The 21,630-nt window shown below is 31.4% G+C and overlaps 1 protein-coding gene across 2 annotated transcripts in view; it reads left to right on the plus strand.

Moving 5' to 3' along the window:
* LOC144841873 (uncharacterized) overlaps positions 1–16,216 on the plus strand; it is a 33,788-nt gene extending 17,572 nt beyond the window's left edge. Inside the window, exons 1-7 of one of the 2 annotated variants that reach the window (XM_078698142.1) lie at positions 175–268; positions 1,421–1,556; positions 1,860–1,951; positions 3,308–3,589; positions 11,695–11,783; positions 14,732–14,913; positions 15,065–16,216. In XM_078698142.1, the coding sequence (XP_078554268.1) occupies positions 191–268; positions 1,421–1,556; positions 1,860–1,951; positions 3,308–3,589; positions 11,695–11,783; positions 14,732–14,913; positions 15,065–15,957 (1,752 nt within the window). In that variant the 5' untranslated portion in view covers positions 175–190 and the 3' untranslated portion in view covers positions 15,958–16,216. Of the gene's footprint in view, positions 1–174; positions 269–1,420; positions 1,557–1,859; positions 1,952–3,307; positions 3,590–11,694; positions 11,784–14,731; positions 14,914–15,064 lie in introns of those variants that run through there. The other variant, XM_078698143.1, reaches the window with a different exon arrangement.
* The last annotated feature ends 5,414 nt before the right edge of the window (positions 16,217–21,630 follow it).

Here is a 21,630-nt window from a genome sequence, read left to right on the forward strand (position 1 = left end):
GATAATTATTTGAAAATGATATGATTATTATTTTGCTCATATATAACTAATGAATGATTAACAAAATATATTATATGAAGTATTTATTATAAATATTATTTATGCAGTAATATACATTGTACAAAATTGTGTGTTAAATATTGATATATATTCATTGTGATGAACAAGCCTAGAAACATCTTGCTGGAAAATGGCGGAGAAAACAACTTTCTCTCAAGCATCCCTTTCATTTACGCTTCCAATTTCTTGTCAAATATGCCTTTGCAAAGTAAGCTGACGTGACGATACTGTTTGAGATAGTATCTGTTTATTTGTCTGTATTCAAGATTATTTTCAACTGAGCTTTATAGTTTTGTAAACACGAGAAGAGCTAGGCCCAGGCGTGTGTGTTGTCGCCGGTCTTTTCAACAAAGCATGTCTGTTTTTCCCGTGTACATCGCTCAAACGGATTCGCTCAAACCACCGCGGTCTGTTCATAATAAGCTTCTAGGCGCGACCTAGGGCCTAGACCTAGTCTGCATATGTTAAACTAGATGAGGACGATTTAATATAGTTGTCCTGTATCACTATTAGTAATACACTCTAGCATTATTTTTCCTTTTCTTTTTAAAATACTGTGTATACATTTTTAATAATCATCTATTTTTCATGAAGAAAACAACATTTTTAATATTTTTAAATATATTTCTTGTGTGTTGTGTATATTTCAAGTACTGGTTTCAGAACTGGTTTCCTAGCGGCGTTTAGAGATCAGTGACACTATATTATTGCGAGTCGTTTTGAGAAGTGCATTCTGTATTGTCCCTTTGACTAATTCCAAAGAAAATAAAAATGAAAAGATTTTTTTAAAAATGAGTCATTTTGAAGTATCGTAATAGTTATTAAATTTCACCAAAAATGAGTCGAAAAAAAAAATCATTTGACTGAAATATAGAGTTTTTTTTGTTCAAAAAATAACTTTGTTTCGGTCAAAACATATCTCATAAATAATACAACGTGCTTATTTGGCTACTCTGTATGCATAATCATAAAACTTTCTCGCGATCTGTGTGAAAATACCAAGTTGTAAACAATCCTAATTAGCATCATGCTTAATACATACTCATGGTTTGAAATCTTTGTTTACTTTCGCTCGCGACGATTTTCCAGACAAAATGTAATCAAATTAATTTACCTGCTAATTACGTAAACTTGTTGTTTTTGGCTTAAAATTTCGACTTAAAGTGAATAACTTCTATTATATATTATATATATATAGCTAATATTACTTTGATATGGCCAATTTAAATTTTCATCTTTAAGGAGGTCACTTTGGTGGGTTCTGAAGGTGTCCCATTATTATTATTAATAGGGGTCAGCTCTATTATTTTGCTTGTTTTAATTTTTAAAAACAAAATTCTTTTTTTAACTATTATTTCAGGTAAAGGAGCCATTAGTTTGTCCAAACCAACATGTGTTCTGCACGAAGTGTATGCGAGTCTGGCTGCAACATAATCAACACTGCCCATCCTGCCGAGTACCTATAACACCTGACACGCCCTGCAAACAGATAATAGGTAAAGTTAAAACAGAACGTAAAAATCTACTGTAATATTATACCTTATTATGGTTACCATTATAAAAAATGTACGATTGATAGAATAAAATTCACATAAAAAGTCTGTCTAACTGATATGACTTCACCCACCCACTTTTCATTGTATTTATATACAATTATATTAACATACTAGTTTAACATTATATTTATAAATTATTTTATGTCATTGTGCAATCATGTATGTTATATTGTGGAAATACATTGAAATTGAAACAAATTGTAGCTTACTCATGAAAACAATATAAATAAATATCTTCTATAGGTGGTCCTTCTCCACCAAATAGCAATCATGCTAGGTTCTCTACACCAGCTATCAGAAAGGTCCGGTTTGAGATGATCTACAAAGAGTATGAGGTGAGATATGAAACAATCATTTTTTTTATCCAATTTTTGGTCAAAGTGAATACAACAACTATTATGTGACATTAAAATAGCATATTCAACAAAAACATATTTTTTTAAAGGGACAATATATCTTTAACCACAGAGGCCCAGATCATTATTGTTTATCCTGTGCACAAACAAAACATTTGCTTGCTTGTTTGTTTGCTCAGTTGGTTAGATTTTGTAGAACTAGCAAAGGTTTTACTAGTGGTTAAAAAGCCATGTATTATAAGACTTTCCAAAATGTTGCTAGCCATAACATTACCTCACCATATTATCAAAATTATGAATCAGTTTCCTAAACGCAAGAAAACCACTATTATTATTATTGATTGATAGATATATTTTTTTGTTATCTACAAAGTTAACTTTAGTCTATACAGTAGATAACCATCATAAGTTTGTATATTACAAACATGATGAAACAACTAATATATATATATTTTAAATCAATCAATTAAAATAACGTTTATTTCTCTTATCTCATACAGTAATCAATTAACAGTTTTTATTCAATGAATAATTATAAAGAATTGGGGAATCCCCAAAAGTAAATGCTTGCGAATGGCTACCTGAACCTTAAAAGAAATGTATTTTAGTTGTGGCTACATTTACCTTAAGTGCCCCTATTGTCTGCCCTATAGACCTCATGCTTAGTGACTATAATCGTCATTGGACACAGATGGCGTGGTAAACGATAATGATGATACATTTACGCAATCTATGAATCAGTTATCGCTAATGTACCATATTTAAAATATATGAGACAATATTGATTTTCTTTTCCTATCTAGTCAAAACTGAACATCTTAGGGAATTAACAGCATTCTTTAAAATATTGATAACACTCTGTGATAGTCTACCAAAGTAGTTTTGTAATTTGTTATAATGTGCGACTATGGCCACACCCAACATTTTAATAGGAATTAGTAGACCCCCTCTTGGGACACCCCTATTACAGAGACGTTTTCTTTTGAAACAAACAAGGGACAATTATGTTTAAACAGGTATACTTCTTCATCGTCGTAAGTTCCACAATCAACAAATTGATTATTACGGAACTAGGAGGCCTACTAGAAGGCCTATTTTTAAGTAGTGGCTGTGTGGACTAGTACACCGGGGTAACCCCCCTATTCGTCCAACTTTGTTGGGTCCCAAGGGTGCCCAATTATAGTGTTTGGATTACTGTATTTTAAAAGTAAGAATAACACAATCGGAATCTGCCCAGAATAGAAAACGGGACAACGGAAAGTACAATATGGAGATAAATTGGAGCTTCAATTTTCATCATTTACACTGAACTCAGCAAATCTTTTTTTTTATTAGGATGAAATCGCAAAGCTAAATGAAAAGGTGAAATCACTCGAAGAGAAAAACTTAACCCTTGAGGCTAGGCTAAAAGGGTACACCAAGGCAAACTCCAGCCAGCCAGTTACCTTCCCTGCCAGCACTAACAATCATAGTGAAAGTGATAAAAGTATGAAGCCTAACAATTCCGAGACAAATTCAATTGAAAAAATGCCATCCCTTGTCAAACTCACTAAAAATCTAGAAGTAGCAGCGGCTACCTATAAGCAAGTCAAATTGGATATGGATCATTTAAAACAGGTAAGAACTGCTCCAATCTCAATTGAGCACTGGTACTCTGACAGTGGCCATTTTTGCCCAAATGCAAAATTATGAATATCGTATCCTCTAGTAAAATCCCACCCCCTACTTTATGTCTGATTTCACAAACAGGCATATCCCATGTGTATATTCCCAGTATTGACTTTTGGTCTTGATGTAGGCCTCTCTCTAGTAAGTTCAGATGCTTACCAATAATTGTTTCCTGAACCCCGAATATAGTCCCACCCCACAAGTTGGCCCAATTTTGTGTTCTAGAGGGGTGTGATTATACTAGAGGATATAGTGAGTGAGTGAGTGAGTGGCCGAGCGGTTAAGACAGTGGAACCGTAATCACGTAGCCATAACATCGGCAGGGGTTCGAGGCTCACTCACTCCATGGTTCTGGTGGTAGAACGAGTCTTCTCGGATAAGGACTATAAACCAATATAATTGATAAGCAAAAATGTTTTTATTCTTTTTTAATTCAAATTTTTTATTCTACTGGAACATACTGTAGAGAAGCGTTCCGCAAACTTTTTATTTCGCGCCCTAAAATCCTCTTCCCAGCCCAACTACCCAGCTGCACCAACGTAATGAAGGCCCGATTGAAGGTAACAAGACTCTGTCACACTCTGTAGGAATATAATGGACCTCAGGTCCCTGGATATTTCATTGTAATTTTGTTTTTGGATAGTAAAAGTTGTGCTGATACTCAGGAAAAATTCAATGCAGCCCAGGGTTTCCCCTTTACATTTCACATGAGATATGTCAGAATTTTACATTACATTGCAGAGATCAAAACTTTAGCCGCATATAGGTCCCTGGAAATTGCATTGTATTTTTTGAAGGGTAACAAGCCGCACATAAAACATTTTCTGCAACATCAAACCATGTTATAATAAAGGCGCTTACAATGCTAAATTATCTGTGTTTTTTTTCTATTTCTTAAGCCACTCTGGGGTCCTTCAAAAATGTTTCTAAGCCACGGCCCATAGTTTGCGGAACATCGTAGAGTACTGTAAATGCTACATAGTGCGGGTTGATGCATGATTTGCCTTATTTCTAGTATTAGTAACAGTGTACAATAATTAAGAGATGAAATTTATATATATATATTTCTTTTAACTGGATTACATAGTACTCCTATAAAATTTTAAATACAACATTAACAATTTATGTAATGTAAAAACATATTGTACAGTTTATAAACAAAGTTTACAAAATTGAAAATACATTTACAGAAGATATCTTATACTATAGCTGTGTTCATACGACTTATGCAGAGAGGTTTATGCCCTTACATGTTACTAATGATGAGACCTTTTTACTATCACAAACTCGGTCTTCATCTACTTTTATACAGTACAACCCTCTTTTTGGACACACCTATTCAGGGGACACTTTAAAATGAAATGAATGTTTCAACATGTATATGGTCAACCGCTATTCAGATGACACTCCTATTAATTTAAGAAAACATTATAATATGGCCCAGAAGATGTCCGCTTAATAATGAGGTTCTTCTGTAGTATACATTTACAGATTGTGCATTGAAAAGGTTGTTTTAATAATAAAGTTGTTGTTCTGCGTTATCTTTGCATAAATGTCAATTGTCCAGTTTAAGTGACCATTTGCTATCTCCATCAATACTTTTTTTTTTATTTCAATTACAATTCAACATTTCTTTGCCACCTACCTCCCATTAGGCACTTCATTAAATATGATAATTTATTTACAAGTCTACATAACTTATTAATAGTAAAAGCTAGAATCTTATTTTTAATTTAGAATCATCAATATTTGAAAGGGTTTCTTGACAAAGTCTGACAATATAATAGAAACGGCTGTTTTTTGCGTTGACGATGCATCGTGCGAAATACCCGTGAGATTTCTTGGTGGCTCCTACAATTCACCTATTAGTCGAAATCTTATGACTCGGCTTTAAACCGGTTATGATTTTTCATAGATTTTCTTAATTATTGATGGGATCTTAACACCACTGAGCCAGATGATTGAATAAAGACATCAACAATGACAGCAATGTGACATCTTTAAATTAGTTTTGAGATATTAAAACAAATTTTCTTTCTCAAATAATGTTTTAAGTTTGATTTTTAATGAATATAAATTTGATTTTATTGCTTTTGGTTGTTATTGCTTTTTTAACCTGTTTTGAATATAAAATAAATCAATAAATAAATTAACACAGAAGTAATAATTATTTTGAATTTTAATGTAGATTTAAAAAGTAAAAGTTTCATAAATTTCTGAGATAGTTTAAATTCAATGAAGGAAACATGCTTAGTTTTTTCTGAAGATTGTTCGAGAAAAATGATTTACTAATATTATAATTAATAATTATAATAATATATTAATCCATTATAGTTACTATATAAAGAGTAAGTAATATTTAAAAAAAATTGCTTTTAAAATATTATTACCGGTATATAAAACAATGATAAATATGTTGTTATTTAAATCCACTGTAAATGTGTATGTAAATTACAAAAAGTACTATGTAGTAATTTTCAAAATTTGTAAAGAATATTTTGATTCTACTGCTTCAGTGCTTACTGTACAACTGCGCTTTAAAACAATTTAGAGTGTGGCAGTATTGTGGGCTAATTCTCATCACATTGCTTGTTTTCTTAGGCAAGACACTTTAAATTTGCCTCTCTACACCCAGGTGTAGAAATGGGTACTTTGTTAGGTCAAACACAAATGCGCTGATTACCAGGTGCAACATTACGGTATGGGCTCCATACGTCTTTGATCAAGCAATGAACGGGTTAATAATATGAAGCGCTTAAGCTTGTTTACACTATCAAACTTTATGTGACAAGAAAATGTGATGTTCCCATATACTGTATGGACATGATGATGTCGTACCACTTCCATATTTGGGCATACTGTATCAAGTGCTACCATATTTGGAAGAGAGAATTTGGAAATTAAGTGCAAGAATGACATATGCAGTAATATTTAAACCTTCTCTACTTTCTTTTGGCAGTAATAAAGGAGGTGATATCCCTTTTTAAAAATGTATTTTATATTCCTATTTATTTTTTTGGTGGATATGAATCATTGAAAAAGCTCTGTCTCTCTCACTATCAAACTAGACAAAAAAAATGTGATGTGCCCAAATACTGTATGGTAGTGATTATTTCTCAACTATGGTAGTGATACGACATCATCATGTCCATATGGGCACATAAATTTTTTTTGTCACATAAAGTTTAATAGTGTAGTACTTTTAACATTTTTTTCCAATCAAGTACTCTATGTACTGTACTGTAGCATGGCCTAGATCTGTGGCACAGCACAACACTTTGCACTGACTAGGTCATGGAATATTATTTTTATATCATGTACTTTACGCTATTAGTAATGATGATTATAATAGATATTGACATGTTTGACAATGTGCTTTTTATTGCATAGTGATATGTCAGGCTTGATTGCTTTTAATGGTCAAATACGCAATTCTGTAGATACTATATGTTTCTTGCGAATGTTTAGGCAAACTATAACATACAATATTTCATTTACTTAGAAATCAATCGGGTAATATTGTACAGTTCCCAAAGTATCCCAGAATTATTGTCGTTATTTTCATAATATAATTTAATGATTTATATTGATGATGATGGTACAGGGGATGGTTCCCACTTGAAGGAATGGCTCTGGATGATACCATTATTTAATAGGGGAGCTTTTCGGTTTTCTTTTTTTCGTAATGTATTCCTCTCTTCAGAGAAAGAGAGAGAGGCTATTGTTGTAGTCAGTTTAAATGTCTCTTATACAGTAGACTACCAACACGGTTGTTTTTAGTTATTTGAAGATATTTTGTGAAACACCTTTTAAAAATCCCTTTTTAGCACGTCTTTTTTGGAAACAAATATTAAACTTTAAGTGATAAGTATAAATGTTATTGTATTGTAACTTGAAATTTGATTATTGTGTTATTGCACCTTTTAATACTTCAGACAGATACAATTTATGCTACCAGATGGGCATTTGTAACTGTTAGTGTTACCTTTTAACAAACCCTTATTTAAAAACAACAAAATGTTCTTTCTTTTTTTGTATCGTATTGTAAACATGTTTATTTATTTTCTACAGTACCTTACTACTTTAATTTAGTTCCTCATTTTAAAAAAGGCTAAACTCAAATTAGGAACCCATCACTACATTTTGACCATTTGTTTTGTATTGTACAGTACTTACGTATATGTACAGTACTTGTTGTATACATGTACTTGTTGAAATATCAATAATTTATTTACTGTATACTGCCCTCTATTTTCAAATAAGCAAAACTTTTAGTAAGATAAAATAGTACATTTTTCCTCAGTTACAGTACCTAGCTGATGAATTAATTTTTAAAGAAAGTCAAGACCAATGTGTATGAGTTTTCTCCATTTAAACAGTGGTGTAATGGCTATGAGCGCTCACTGCCTAAGCAGCCTCAGAGCATAAGCAGCCTCAATGCAATTGGTTACTTGGTCCTGTAGTCCTAGAGGAAGAGTCCTCAATTTTTCTTTGAAGGATTCCACAGTTTGTGCAGAAATGATATCTTCTGGTAATTTGTTCCAATCGGAAAAAATTCTATTGCCAAAAAAAAAAAAAAAAAAAAAAATTGCCTATCATTTCCTACTCTACTTTCTCCTTGCACTATCAATTTGTCTAATTTTGTGTACCTTCAATCAATTAATGGTGGTGTCCATAAAATAACTACAGTAGGTAACTGACAAGTAATTTGACCAATCATGACACGATAGATCATCCAAACTGTCGCTTGTGATTGGTCAAATCACTATATTATGGCCTTAGAATGCAAGAAACAAAATAAAACAAAGTGTGCACACAGTATAGTAAGTACTAAATTTGTATAAACCTAGATTTGTGTTTCTGAACTTATGCAAAACACTATATACTAGGTAGAGTCCCTCCTTTGAGATACTGTACCTCTATTTTCAGAGAAACCAGTATTCAATAAGACACCCCTGGGGATTTTTGTGTAAAATGAAAATGCTCTACTGTAATACTAAATAGCGATTTAGGGCCTGTTTCTGCTGCCAAAAATATACCAAATATATGGTATATTTTTGGCAGCAGAAATGGTGCTCACAAAAATATACCATATTCATGGATATTATAATATAATTATTAATATATTATATTTATAAATTTATACCGTGTTTTGTGTACCCTCTTCTGCTGCATTTTGCTGTAAGCTTTTTTACACATGGATAGTCCATATTCAACGAAATAAGGATCACCAAAACATTTGAGGAAACAAACATTTCAGAAAAATTAAAAAGGAACAAACAGGACAGCCAGATTTAGAAAGGTAATTTAGCAAAAATTAAAGGAAAGTACGGCGTGTGCACGCTTGTCGTTAAAACAAGTCAATAAAAAAACAAAAAGAGACTGTGAAAGTACTGTAGAGGCTAAAACATCTCCAAAGATAATAAATCCTAATTCGGGCAAGGAAGGAATAACTTGTCCCCACTTTAGGGGATCTAAAGGCAAGTAGGTTAAAAAATATGAATTTTAACAAGATAAGTACTTGAAGCAGAAACAGGGGTACTCAAAATATGGTATAAAATATGGTATTTTATACCATATTTTAATATATACAGCAGAAACAGGCCCTTAGTAATTTTATAAAAACAAGACACACAATGACACACATTCAAGAATTTTATGAGTTAATATTGAAAAGCTTCTGTGCATAGTAACGCGGGTAGTACAGTAACAAACGGTTTTGTGTCATTTTGCCGCATTTGGTAATTTGCCCGATACGTATTGTATCGTAAAAAGTTGTTATGTTTAAATTCATTCAAGTATGTCTGGTCTTCCAATTAATTAGAACATCCCTTCTCTTCAGGGAAGGAGAAAAGCTAAAAATACCCTCACTTTTGTACAAATATTGTTGTTTGTGGTTTGGCCTTGGGCAGATCTTGCTTGAAGGTGTCAAAAAGCATTTTTTCTAACAATTTTTTCAATGTAAACAGTCATAGAGAAAATTTAAAAGTATGTGACATAGCATTCTTTCTATGACACTTTAAATGGGTTTTTTTTCAGTTGTTAATAAAATGAAAATAAATTACACGAAATATTGGAACATAAAATACCACATTATTTCCTATCCAGATACAGTAGACCAAAGAGATTGCATAATTAACTAGAGAGTAAACTCCAATCATTTACCATAAAGGTACCACAGAATATGGCTGCATCTATTGGCCAATCAGTTGAATGACACTCCTTAAACCATTCAGGTACTGAAACTAATGCAAAAATGTACAGTACAAAAAAATTATTTATTTTATTGGCATTTAGGTCATTATTTTCAAGACATTTAAAAAGAAATATTTGTAAACTTATGTACCTTGCTTGCATCATTTTACTGTTGCATACACTATCGAATCTACAGTATGAGATAAACCCATTAAAATTAAAATCTTTTTTTTTTTTCTTCTTCCTACATTTTTTAGATCTAGTTTAAGGTCACAAACTACATGTAAGGTAAAAATAAATACTATATTGCGATAAATATTGCAGCAACTAGACAACATCAGACTAGGCCTATAGCTAGAGTTTGATGTTCATATGTTACTGCTGTTTACCAGCCACGAGGTAGTGCATTGCTTCTGTCTTTTTATCATAATTTACCATAAAGACACCACATTTTTAGAGTAATATATGCATTATTTTTACAAAACGTCAAAAGGTATAGGGAATGGGACTTTACAGTAAGTATTTTATAAATTTATTTAAAAATTGAAAGTTCAAAGCACTGCTTCACATTTTTATCTTGTAAACAAATCCAAAATGGGAAAGTAGGTTAAAAATGAAATTATAAACTTCCAATCTAAACCCACTCTGTCAGTTCTTCACGCTAACAAAAGTAATATGTGTTAAATTGCAATTTAAAGAATTATATTGGCGTGTCATACAAATATAATATTGTAGAGGAACAGAACTAACTAGTTTAAATATGCCGAGATTTTAATTACAGCCATTTTACCTTTTAACCCAAACGTATCAGGAAGATACCTCAAACACACTAGATTTAGGACACAATCTATATTTCTATACATATCAGATATCGGAGAAGTGTGGCCGTCAATCGCGGCTAATTTTGATCAGGATTGTTCACAATGTTTAACTATATAAAAAAGGTGTTAAACTTATTCAACATGATAACGAAAAAGCTGGCTTATGTTTAGAAAACCCACGACTAATAGTAGATTTAAATTGCATTGAAACGCGCAACATCCACTGGGACCGTAGCATAGTGCCAAGTAACCATCAATCTCAAGGACACGATATTCTATTGTCTACAAAAAAAAAAATCTATCTGCTGTTTTCTTACTTGTGACTCGTCGGTTTATTGTTATAAATAGGATTATGAGTCACTCATGTTGTTAACAACGAACAATTTATTTTGTTTGTCTGTCAATGAGGTGTTGAGATATTCGGTCTTTGTTATCTATCATAATTTTAAGTGAATAAAAGAGGACAGATTTATTTATATGTTTTTATATTAAATAATTTTGATTTATGATTTTTATTTTCTTTATATTTAACAATTAAAAATACACTGTACAGGTAAATCAAATCTATCCATAGAAATACAGTACATACTGTATTAATTATGATATTTTATTACTGTATATAATGCCCTTGAACTAGTCTAATGGTCAATTTATTCTTCGTAATAGCATGCACTAGTAGTAGTAGCCACTGAGATGTAGTCCACTACAAGGGACTGAATCTCAGGGTCAATTAACTCCTTTCTTTAAAATATTTTTTAGCCTCTTTTATGTCAACACATTTTTATGTTTCATAGTTTTCAGGGAATCACCTAATTTGTGGTTATTTATAAATGACAATAACAGCTATTAAACTATAACTTAATCTATTTTTACTACACAATTTTCGCTTTGTTTTTTTAACAGTATTTCTGAACACAAATACTGTACAATACAATCAAATTATTGGTTGTCCTAAAGGTTAATTAATTATTTTACCTTAATACTTTTTTATGATTTCGGTTGTATTTAATACTAATAATAATTCATTTATTTTTTTAGGTGAACTTTAAATTAAGAGATGAAAACTCTCAACTTCTGAGAGATAATGGACGATTGAAGCATGAAATTGTGAGCCAATCACCAAAAAAGTAAGTGATCATGTGACAGGTAGGAGTGGTAGAAATACTTTGCGATAACCTACGTCATGGTCATTCGGGTTACCCCCTTACCCCCAACTTATAGAAACCATACTGAGGGGGTTTTTTTAAGTGCACACAAGCATTTATGTACACTGAACTGACAATTACAGTTTAAGTCCATATATTATTGGAGCCAACTTGTAACCATTGATTTGGGTTTTGTTCATATACAGTAGAACCTCTTTTAAGAGGACACATTCAAGACCTTACAAAGTATTCCCTTATTAGTGATTACCTCTAAATAGGGGTTGGCTGTAGGGTTAAGGGCTCAGGGGTTCTACAGTATTTGACTTGTGATCATTTTCCTTCTCAAATTATAAGAAAAACCAAACAGGTTTAAAAGCAGAAAAGAAATAGAAATGAAAGATGTTTAGATAAGATAAGAGTGGGAGACAGTGAAGGGAATTGGTCGCCAACATCCTTCACATTTTAACATCTGGTTTTCTAACATAAACCTCTTTATCCAAACTGCCATCATCTTTTAGAAAAACCTTTCAAACCATTTATTATTCATGTTCCTTAACTCTGTTACCACCGTCACGAACTTAATGTACTACTTGTTTCGCAATCAATTATTCAATCGAAGATTTTGGGAAATTGAATTTCGGAGTTTATTCTTACATTGTATCATTAAATAGATACTGGGAATAAAGCCCATGGGACTATGTATAAACTTACAGCCATTTGAAACGCCTTATAGCGGATCATATCCTTTCAATATTTATGAGTTTTAAGCGTAGTAAATTCTCTGTCAATTCTATTAAAAACTGTACTTTTTCAATTTTGTTAGGGATACATTGATTGTGTCTCAAAATAGTTTAAGCAATTTATAGATATAATGTTGATTAAACCAATCACAAAATGATGTGAATGTTTTTACTATTTACTGTATTATCTGATTCCTTGTTGGTAAACAACTCCACTCCAAAATATTTGTTATAATACGACTTTGTTTATGTACAACAAACTAAAATAGAGCATCTTTTGTATTTGTGTTTGTCTTTTAAATAGGATTGCCACATTTAAGAAGAATAGTGCTAATTCAAATTAATCCAATGGTTTTCCTTGGCAATTAATTAAGAAATGTAATATAAAACAAATTCAAATTTGGTAGCACCACTGACTTCAAAACACAGTAAACAATAATAAATAAGACTGATTATACTGATTAAAAGTAAGACTGATTAAAATCTTAAATAAAATATCTGGTTAATAAGTTTTAAATAGCTGGTTAATAAAGTTTTGAAATAGCTTGTTAATCAACAGTTTTTTATAGTGCCTAATAAGGTCTTAAAATATCTAATTAATCCAATGGTTTTCCTTGGCAATTAATTAAGAAATGTAATATAAAACAAATTCAAATTTGGTAGCACCACTGACTTCAAAACACAGTAAACAATAATAAATAAGACTGATTATACTGATTAAAAGTAAGACTGATTAAAATCTTAAATAAAATATCTGGTTAATAAGTTTTAAATAGCTGGTTAATAAAGTTTTGAAATAGCTTGTTAATCAACAGTTTTTTATAGTGCCTAATAAGGTCTTAAAATATCTAGTCAACAAGGTTTTTAAATTTTAAATAGCTGATTATGAAAGAAATAATAGCTTATTCACCTTGTAATACCCTATACCATACTCTGTAACTATTGTAACAAGTCAAGGGATGTCTTTGCTGATCTACAGTAAATATTGAGAAGGGTTGTATTGTAGGTACCTTTATTATACTTAAAAGTCTAGAATTAAAGACTTAGACCTAAAGTACTAGTTATTTATAACAACAGTATTGTATACAGAGTCACTTGTGTTTGCTAACGGTTTAATGTAATCTTTTGTTCTACTACCATAGTCTTAATGTTTTTGTTTTGTTGATTATCACGTCCACTTGATCTAATCTAATCTTATCATTATCCCTCTACATGGGGATTTAAATTAACATATAGTTGTGGTGAATGAAAAGTTAGGTCTATCTGTTTATAACAGTTAAGAAGATTTCAACTTCCCACTGTTTCTATGTTTATTGATTTCATTCAGTCGTTACTACCAAAAGCTAATGTGTGTACAAATTCGTAGATGAACTGAAAGACAATTAAGCATTACATAGCATATACTTTGTAAATAAGTAGCTACTTCTTAAGTCATTTGTTTTTGGGTTGACAATAGTCCCCAGACAGAGACTTAGTGACTTTAGAACATTAGAATAAAGCCTCATGGGATAAGAACAATATCGACTTAAGGCAATTGCATAGGATTGTTTACATCTTGCGGACAATAGATGAAATTGTTCTGCCCGATCAGTGTAAACATTCGTCAGATATGAGCATAAGTGGCTGGATTGGAAAAATATTGTGCATAATTTACAAGTTTTTATTGTGTTAAATTAGTTTAAACACTTGCTTTATTTGACAAGAATGAAATCACTTGTTCAAGTTCTTTGCCCCTTGTCAGGAAAAAGAAATAGTAATAGTAAAATCTGTAAAATGAAAGAACTGTCCACTTACACCAGAGGTGTTCGTTAATGAGATGGCCGATGGCCGATAGCATACGAAACTGTTTTTAGTGCAACATGACTGAAAGTTTCTAGGGTTAACTCAAATGATCTCACAATATTCAGGCCATTTTACTGTAATTATTATTTATGTTTCATTAAATTATCTAAAATAAAATGTAATAAAAATGAATCAAAAATGTCATAAAATGAATCAAAATTGTATTAACAAAAAACTTTTCAGATGTCTGTTTAAGGAAAGTCAGGGACTCCCCAGGAAAGTAAATTATCAATAAAAAAACTACATATGGAAGAATAGGAAGAACAAATAAACACTCAAGAGCCTAAACATTTTTGTTCCTTTTATAATAATTGTTTTTTTATATCTCTAATCCAATTTCAATTTAAGATATGAGAAATTCACAGCTGCTGCACAACACAACAGATTACTGCAGTCAGAGAAGCAAATTAAGCAGTTAAGAAAAGCTCTGGAGAGATCTGACAACTACATTGAAGAACTCGAACAAACTTTGAAGATAAGGTCGATAAATGCCAACGAAAGTGATAATTTCAGCAAGACAGAAGCTATGGGTAAGTTTAGATTATATTTTTAGAATGACCATCGTGGAAAGTGGAATGACAGAAAGCGTTTCAAGAAAGAGAGGAGACTCTACAGTTTAATTAATTGTCGATGTTGGTTTTATTTCCTAATTAATTTATGTCTGATAAATTCATATTTTAGGAGATGTTTTATATTCACGAAATACCAGTCATTCAAGTTCAGGAGAAAAGAGCTTAGAAAATTCATCATTTCTGGAAAAGCCAAGTCCAATCACTCCATCTTCTGGAATCAGTAAGATGTCTATAACTGGAGAGCGTCAGTCAGGAGATAGTCCGACTACCTCAAGAATGTTTGGAGATGGTTTGACTACCTCGGGGATGACAGCAGATGTTGCAACTACCTCAAGAATGCCGTTTAACAGGCAGTTAAACTTTGAAACAGGAATGGCGGTATTTTCTGATGAAAAAAACAATGCGACTTTTGATAACTTGGACTACACGCTAACTGACGAACTATCAGACTGCGCAAAGTTAATGGAGGAAGCTGCGCATCGTTTAAGTACAAGGAAAGAACTTAGTTTGGAATTCTTAGAGAGTAGCACTTCTTCAGTAGGGAAAGGAGATCATGCCTTAAATAGATATAAGTCAAGAAATGTACTGTCTGTTGGTTCGTATCGTTCAAAGGAAGATTTTAAACTTGAAGAATTTCTTCCTGGTTGCTTATCAGGTATTACTTATGATGGTTCAGAGCTATCTTTTCCAACTAGTTTAAGTAATGGTGGTGGAACCAATAAACAGTACCAAAGCAGGAAAGACAATCATGTGGTTTCAACAACCAGAGAGTGTGGGTTCACTTCTAGTGCCATGCATGGCAGCAAACCAAGCAGCACATATTCTTATGACAACCTTAGTGATGCCACTCCATCAACATCTGGTGTGTCTTCAGTGGAAAGGAGATCACTTGGTGAGTCACAGACATTGCAAATGGATGAAAATGGCGGCTTAAAAAGAAAGGCTGGGGAAGGTTACAGGTATGGATTGAACAGTCCAAGTAAAACTACAAAATCAGAATAACAAGAACGATTTTCCATTTTATTTTCTAACTTTGAATTTTAAGTTTCTGTAGGAACGTTTAACATTTCTAGTTATATTTGTCTAAATAAACAAGTTAAATTGTCTTTAAAATGTTTTAACAAATATTGCAATATTAGCACTTTTTCGTCTTTCTCACTCACATCATCTAATAATTATAATAATAACAGGCATTTTGGTAAAACATCCATGTAATATATGATTTAATAATAATAAATCTATTTATTGTAACGTAATAATATTTTTGCTTTTAGTGTTTCTATTTGGTGTTTTATTTTTATATACATTTGCTAATCGAATTTATATATTAATCTTTTTATTTATTTTATTCCATTATTTAAGATCGGCATTTCAATTCCCGTTTATCAAGCCAAAAAGTGTTTTTAAAAGTTAAAATTGTGCGATTTTTGCCGCGATATCTTTTCTTGAATCGTTTTAAATATTTATATTTTAGTATATACTACCTAGGAATTCCGGAAATACAATACAAAAATAAGTAGTTGTCAATCGAGATTAAATTCTTCTTGTGTTTTTTTTATTATTGCGCAAAAAAAAGTTTAGATTGTGTTGGTTTTCCCGCGGTTTTTCCCGTAGTGTTCTCGGAAATCAGTAGAATAAAATCTAGAATCAGTTGAAATTAAATTCTTATTTTATAAAAGCAATAAAGGCTTGTTTATGCCATAGAACGACAATGAACGACGAAAAATGCATAAATATATATTTGTATAATACAAAAACAAAAATACGTTAAGCCTGTTTTCCACTAGGCGAATATTTGTTGATTAGTTGGGAAATTTATCGCGTCACAAAAATAATTTCGCTTAGTGGTAAACAGGTGTTAGACAAGTTTTCATCCTAATATATTGTCTGAAAATATTTTTGTATCGAAGACAGTATAAACACGAGTTGTCCTAATAGTTCTAGAATTAAACCTTCAATTTTAAATCAATTCCACAGTGATGTTAAGAGACTCCTCCGGTGCCGAGGTACCTATTTTGTGAGAGTTGTAGACTCTAACGATTGGGCTGATTCCAATTAAACTCTGGTAAAAAAATAAAATAAAAGAGTGGTTAAAGATTACAATCAAAGGTCACAAAATTCTTCTGACTGGGTTCATGTTCTATGGAACATAGTATCTCTATTTTCTTTTGTTTTTTTGTAGGATAATATATATTTATATATTTATCGTTATCGTCCTATAAACATGCCGTAACACTGCGAGTTATACGATCCATTTGTAGTGGCGCCACCCTTTATAAAATTAAGCTCAAACTTTAAAATGTAACTATTATTGCTATTGTTACCACCACTATAATATTGCAACGACTTCCTTATAGCTCGAGTAAAGATGGTGTTCCATGATTACCCTATGTCTATCTGTTATTAAAGTACTCTTTTATTGTCCGCTATTTGTGATTAGGGAGCGATACCAAAAGCCACATTGTATTATTATTAATTGCTTCCTAGATTGGCTTCTATAAGCAAAAAAAATGTGACCGATATTAGTAACTTACCCACTATTTGAAATAGTTGTTAAGCCAGCTTTCCTAGAGGAATAAAACCGTAAGAAACATACCGTCTTAATCAATATTTTTGTTTTTTTTAACTAATAATTTTAAAATTTGTTTTCAAATTTTGTTGTTTGCCTACAGTATGATGATTACAAACAATAATGTTTTATATTTTGTACTGACTTATGAATAACATTGTTCTATGTTGTTTTCGTTATGTAATTTGCTGCATACGTTTGTATCGTCTTAATTGGCATGGACAGAAGCGACATACCTTCTACATCTGTTTGCCTCTATATATCTGTACAGATACATTTGTCTTATGTAAAAAGATAATACGTTGCCCGTTGGTATGTACAATTACCGTCTCTTCCATCCATACTGTCCCGAATCGAAAGCTCGCAGAATAGTCTAATCTCGCCATTTGTGCATACAGTTAAACAGTGTATGCTCTATAGACTTATACACACATACTACCAAAGCCCTTTTCATTTCGTAAATTTCCCCGTTTTTACAATTAACATAATTTCTTTCGAGTAAAATCAAACAGTGTAGTCTGTTCCCGATTGTTTAAAATCATAAACGAAAATGGAAAGATGTTCATGAGAAACCATTTTGGGGCTAAATTTCGAAAATTGCAATGTCAAAGATAGGACATTGGTTGAGTTGCGGCACTTTATTTTATAATTCTACACCCTCCTATTTCAAAATCCTGGATCCGCATATTATGTTACACATTTCTTCAGTTTGATTTTTGTATCTTAAGATGCGAATCTTAATGTATCTCATTCTATTGTTCATCTGTGATATTTTCCATTTTTTGCCGCGCGCAACCGAAAAGACTCCCAGTAGAGTTTTTTCTAAAACGCTTTGTCGTCAAACGCATACCTTTGCACGTTACAGCCGACTCAGACTAATCTTTACTCTTCAGAGCCCACAGGGAGTCTCACCCTTAAACATCAACTTCACATTCTGTGATGTTTGCCAAGGACGGCCACTTTGCATGCAGGAGTAACAATTTCCGGTAATTAGGTGTCCCAGCTAAGCCGACGAATTCCTCGGCAAGATCGCGTCAATGTTCTGACTTTTATCCTGAGAAGACAAACACGACTAAAACATTGTAACGCCTTCGTACAAAGGATAAACACTTTCGGGTTGTTTAGTTAATTATGCATGTATTGGTTTAATGCACTCAAAAATAGAGAGAGAAAAAAACTAAACATTTCAAATAAAATATATTGCTTTATAGTGTTTGATTGTTGGCGGCGGCCCGATCTTACAACTAAGATCTCCGTCGTCGTGTTTTTCTCGATTTTTAGTTAAGAGATTTTAAACAATCATAATTAATAAAACATAAATATGATTATCATATTTATTTAATCATATTATTTAATAATCGGCGTATATGGTGATACATTGATAATTTAACAATGAATCAATATGATTCATTTATTTATAATATGCAAATATTTATTTATTCTAAAGCTCTGTCTACACTATCAAACTTTACGTGACAAATGTGATGTGCCTATGTGGACATGATGATGTCATATCACTACCCTATTTGGGCACATCACATTTTTTTTTGTCAAACTAGTTTTATATTGTAGAGCTTTATACAACGACGACGAAAAAAGGTTAAAGTTTATTTGTTCAAACAAAATAATATGAACTAATATAGTATGAAAGTAACTTAAATAAAAATGTTGTGTGAAGAAGACGCAATAAGCCAACGATTTTGGGTTTGGTTATTTATTTATTCGTTTGATCAATCAATTTCAATTATTACGATATAAAAGAATTGAAAGTTCAAGTTTTGCAAGCTATACATTGTAAATGGGGGTTAAAATAGTATAAAATATCATTTAAAGCAAAAATCTTGAGATCAAAAGCCAATTTAAAAGTGTATACAGTAGCAAGTGTATAACAATGATGATGAAAAAGAACAGGTAAACAACTGACGTATAGTTAGATCAGGATAGCAAAACAAAAAACACAGTTAAAGATATATTGTCCCTGAAAAAATAATTTATTAACATTTTTGTTTTGAATATGCAATTTTAATGCTACATAATAGTTATTCACTTTTACCAAAAATTGGATCGAAAAAAAAATATTTACCTTAAAAAACTAAATTTAAAGTAAAACATAGTTAAATTGGCTGCAAGCCAATTGGTTTTTGGTTAAATTTAAGCGTTTATTTTGGGTTTTTTTTGTAAGTGAAAACATTTTTTGTTTGCATTTTCTTTTCTACGAAAGTGAATAAGGCTGCAAAATGGACTATTCAAAGTCTGATTTTATTATTATTCTATATTTTGGATTTTGGGGGACAATACATCTTTAACGGTTTATTTCCGTTGGAGTCGTGAAAATAAATTACAAGCCACTGTTTAGAATAACTTAATTTCCATAAATAGGCTACACAAATATATATAATATTTGGTTATAGGTCAGGGAAGAGTGGTAAAGTAGAACAAATATTTACCCCCAAAAAAGTGTTGGGTTCTTATTTTTTTAAGCAAGTAGGCCTAGATGTTTAGAATAACTTAATTTTCCATAAATAGACCCCAAAACATATTTAATATTTGGTTAGGTCAGGGAATTTAGCGGTAAAGTAGAACTAGATGTTTAGCATAATTTAATTTTCCATAAATAGGCTAAAAAAAATATTTAAAATATATATATATAATATTTGGTTAGGTCAGAGTGGCAAAGTAGAACAAATATTTACCTTCCAAAAAAATGTTTTGGGTTCTTATTTTTAAAAAAGCATGTAGGTCTAGATGATAATTGAAAATAATGTTTTAAATATTACACTTGCCTTCTGTTGGAGTAATCGTCCTTCAATTTAAATGTAATAAATAATAGATAATCTATAATAACACTTTACAACCTACTCTAACATTATTTTAAAATCATACCACTCTCAATTGATATTCATTCTGTCTTTATAATTCGTGTATGTTGCTTAGAAGATGGTCTATAACTTACTACCACGTCGTAGTCTGATTGGCTGCTACTAATGAGTGTTACATATCTATCCGTTCCCATGCAATATGTGTGTTTAGCTTGAGCTTTAATTCTATCTTAAGAGTAGAAAACAAAATTAAAGAAATATTAATAAATCGAGGTTGGAATCTTTGAAATAAATCCAAAATTTATTTTGAGAACACAAAAAATTTTAGAAAATACATACATTACATACATAGTTATTTTATGGTGTTTGTAGTATACACATTTATGATTGTTATCTATAGGCCTAGGCTATTAACTTATCAGATAACTGAAATAATAGACCAAACATCAATCAGTATAAGATTTTTTTTATGAAACTGATTTATGAACCTAAAGGCTACCAAATCAGAACAAAACCAACATAACTGCATTTCGTTTACTAGCAATTTACGGTACATAGTTACCGTACCTACAATTGGGTCTACCTTCCAATTCGTTGGCCCCGTGTGACAGACACTGTATTGCCGACTGCCGTCGATCAACATGAATGGACCTATGCAGAATTTCTTCAGTTTCCATGACGTTTGGGGATGAGCCGGTAAATAAAAAATGAACCGGGAGAATTTTGTATTTCAATTTTCAATCAATTCATTGTTTTCAAACGTGTGATGGCTTTTTCAAGTTTTTATTAAGTTTTTACCCATTTAGGAGAGAAAAAAAGGAGGAAATTTAATATTGATATATACATCACAAAGTGCCCGAAGAAAAAAAATAGAATACATCTGATTTTTAAATTAAATTAAAAAAAATTGTTGTTTGTAAATCAGTTATATAATTTACACCATCGCCTTCGTTATCAACATCATCGTCATAAACCCCTTTGTTTTACGTCAACGAGAAATGATTTTCCAATACATTTACGTCGGAACATTAATATATTATTTATTCTAGGCCTATTCATTTTATCTTTGATCATCACCATCGATATTACGTCACTATCATCGTCATTAAAATTGTGATTTAAAAAAAATGTAATTCTCCTACTTACACTTCGTCATTAATATGTCATTGGTATCGTCATTTTACCACAATTGTATTTCTCTTTTGTTTTTCAAATCTTAACATGTTTTTCTTTTCTTTTAAACACACATCGTAAACAAGGGATCATTGATTCAACTCGGTAAGCCTA

This window comes from Antedon bifida, chromosome 5, assembly GCF_963402885.1.
Source record: "Antedon bifida chromosome 5, ecAntBifi1.1, whole genome shotgun sequence".
Classification (NCBI taxonomy): domain Eukaryota; kingdom Metazoa; phylum Echinodermata; class Crinoidea; order Comatulida; family Antedonidae; genus Antedon; species Antedon bifida.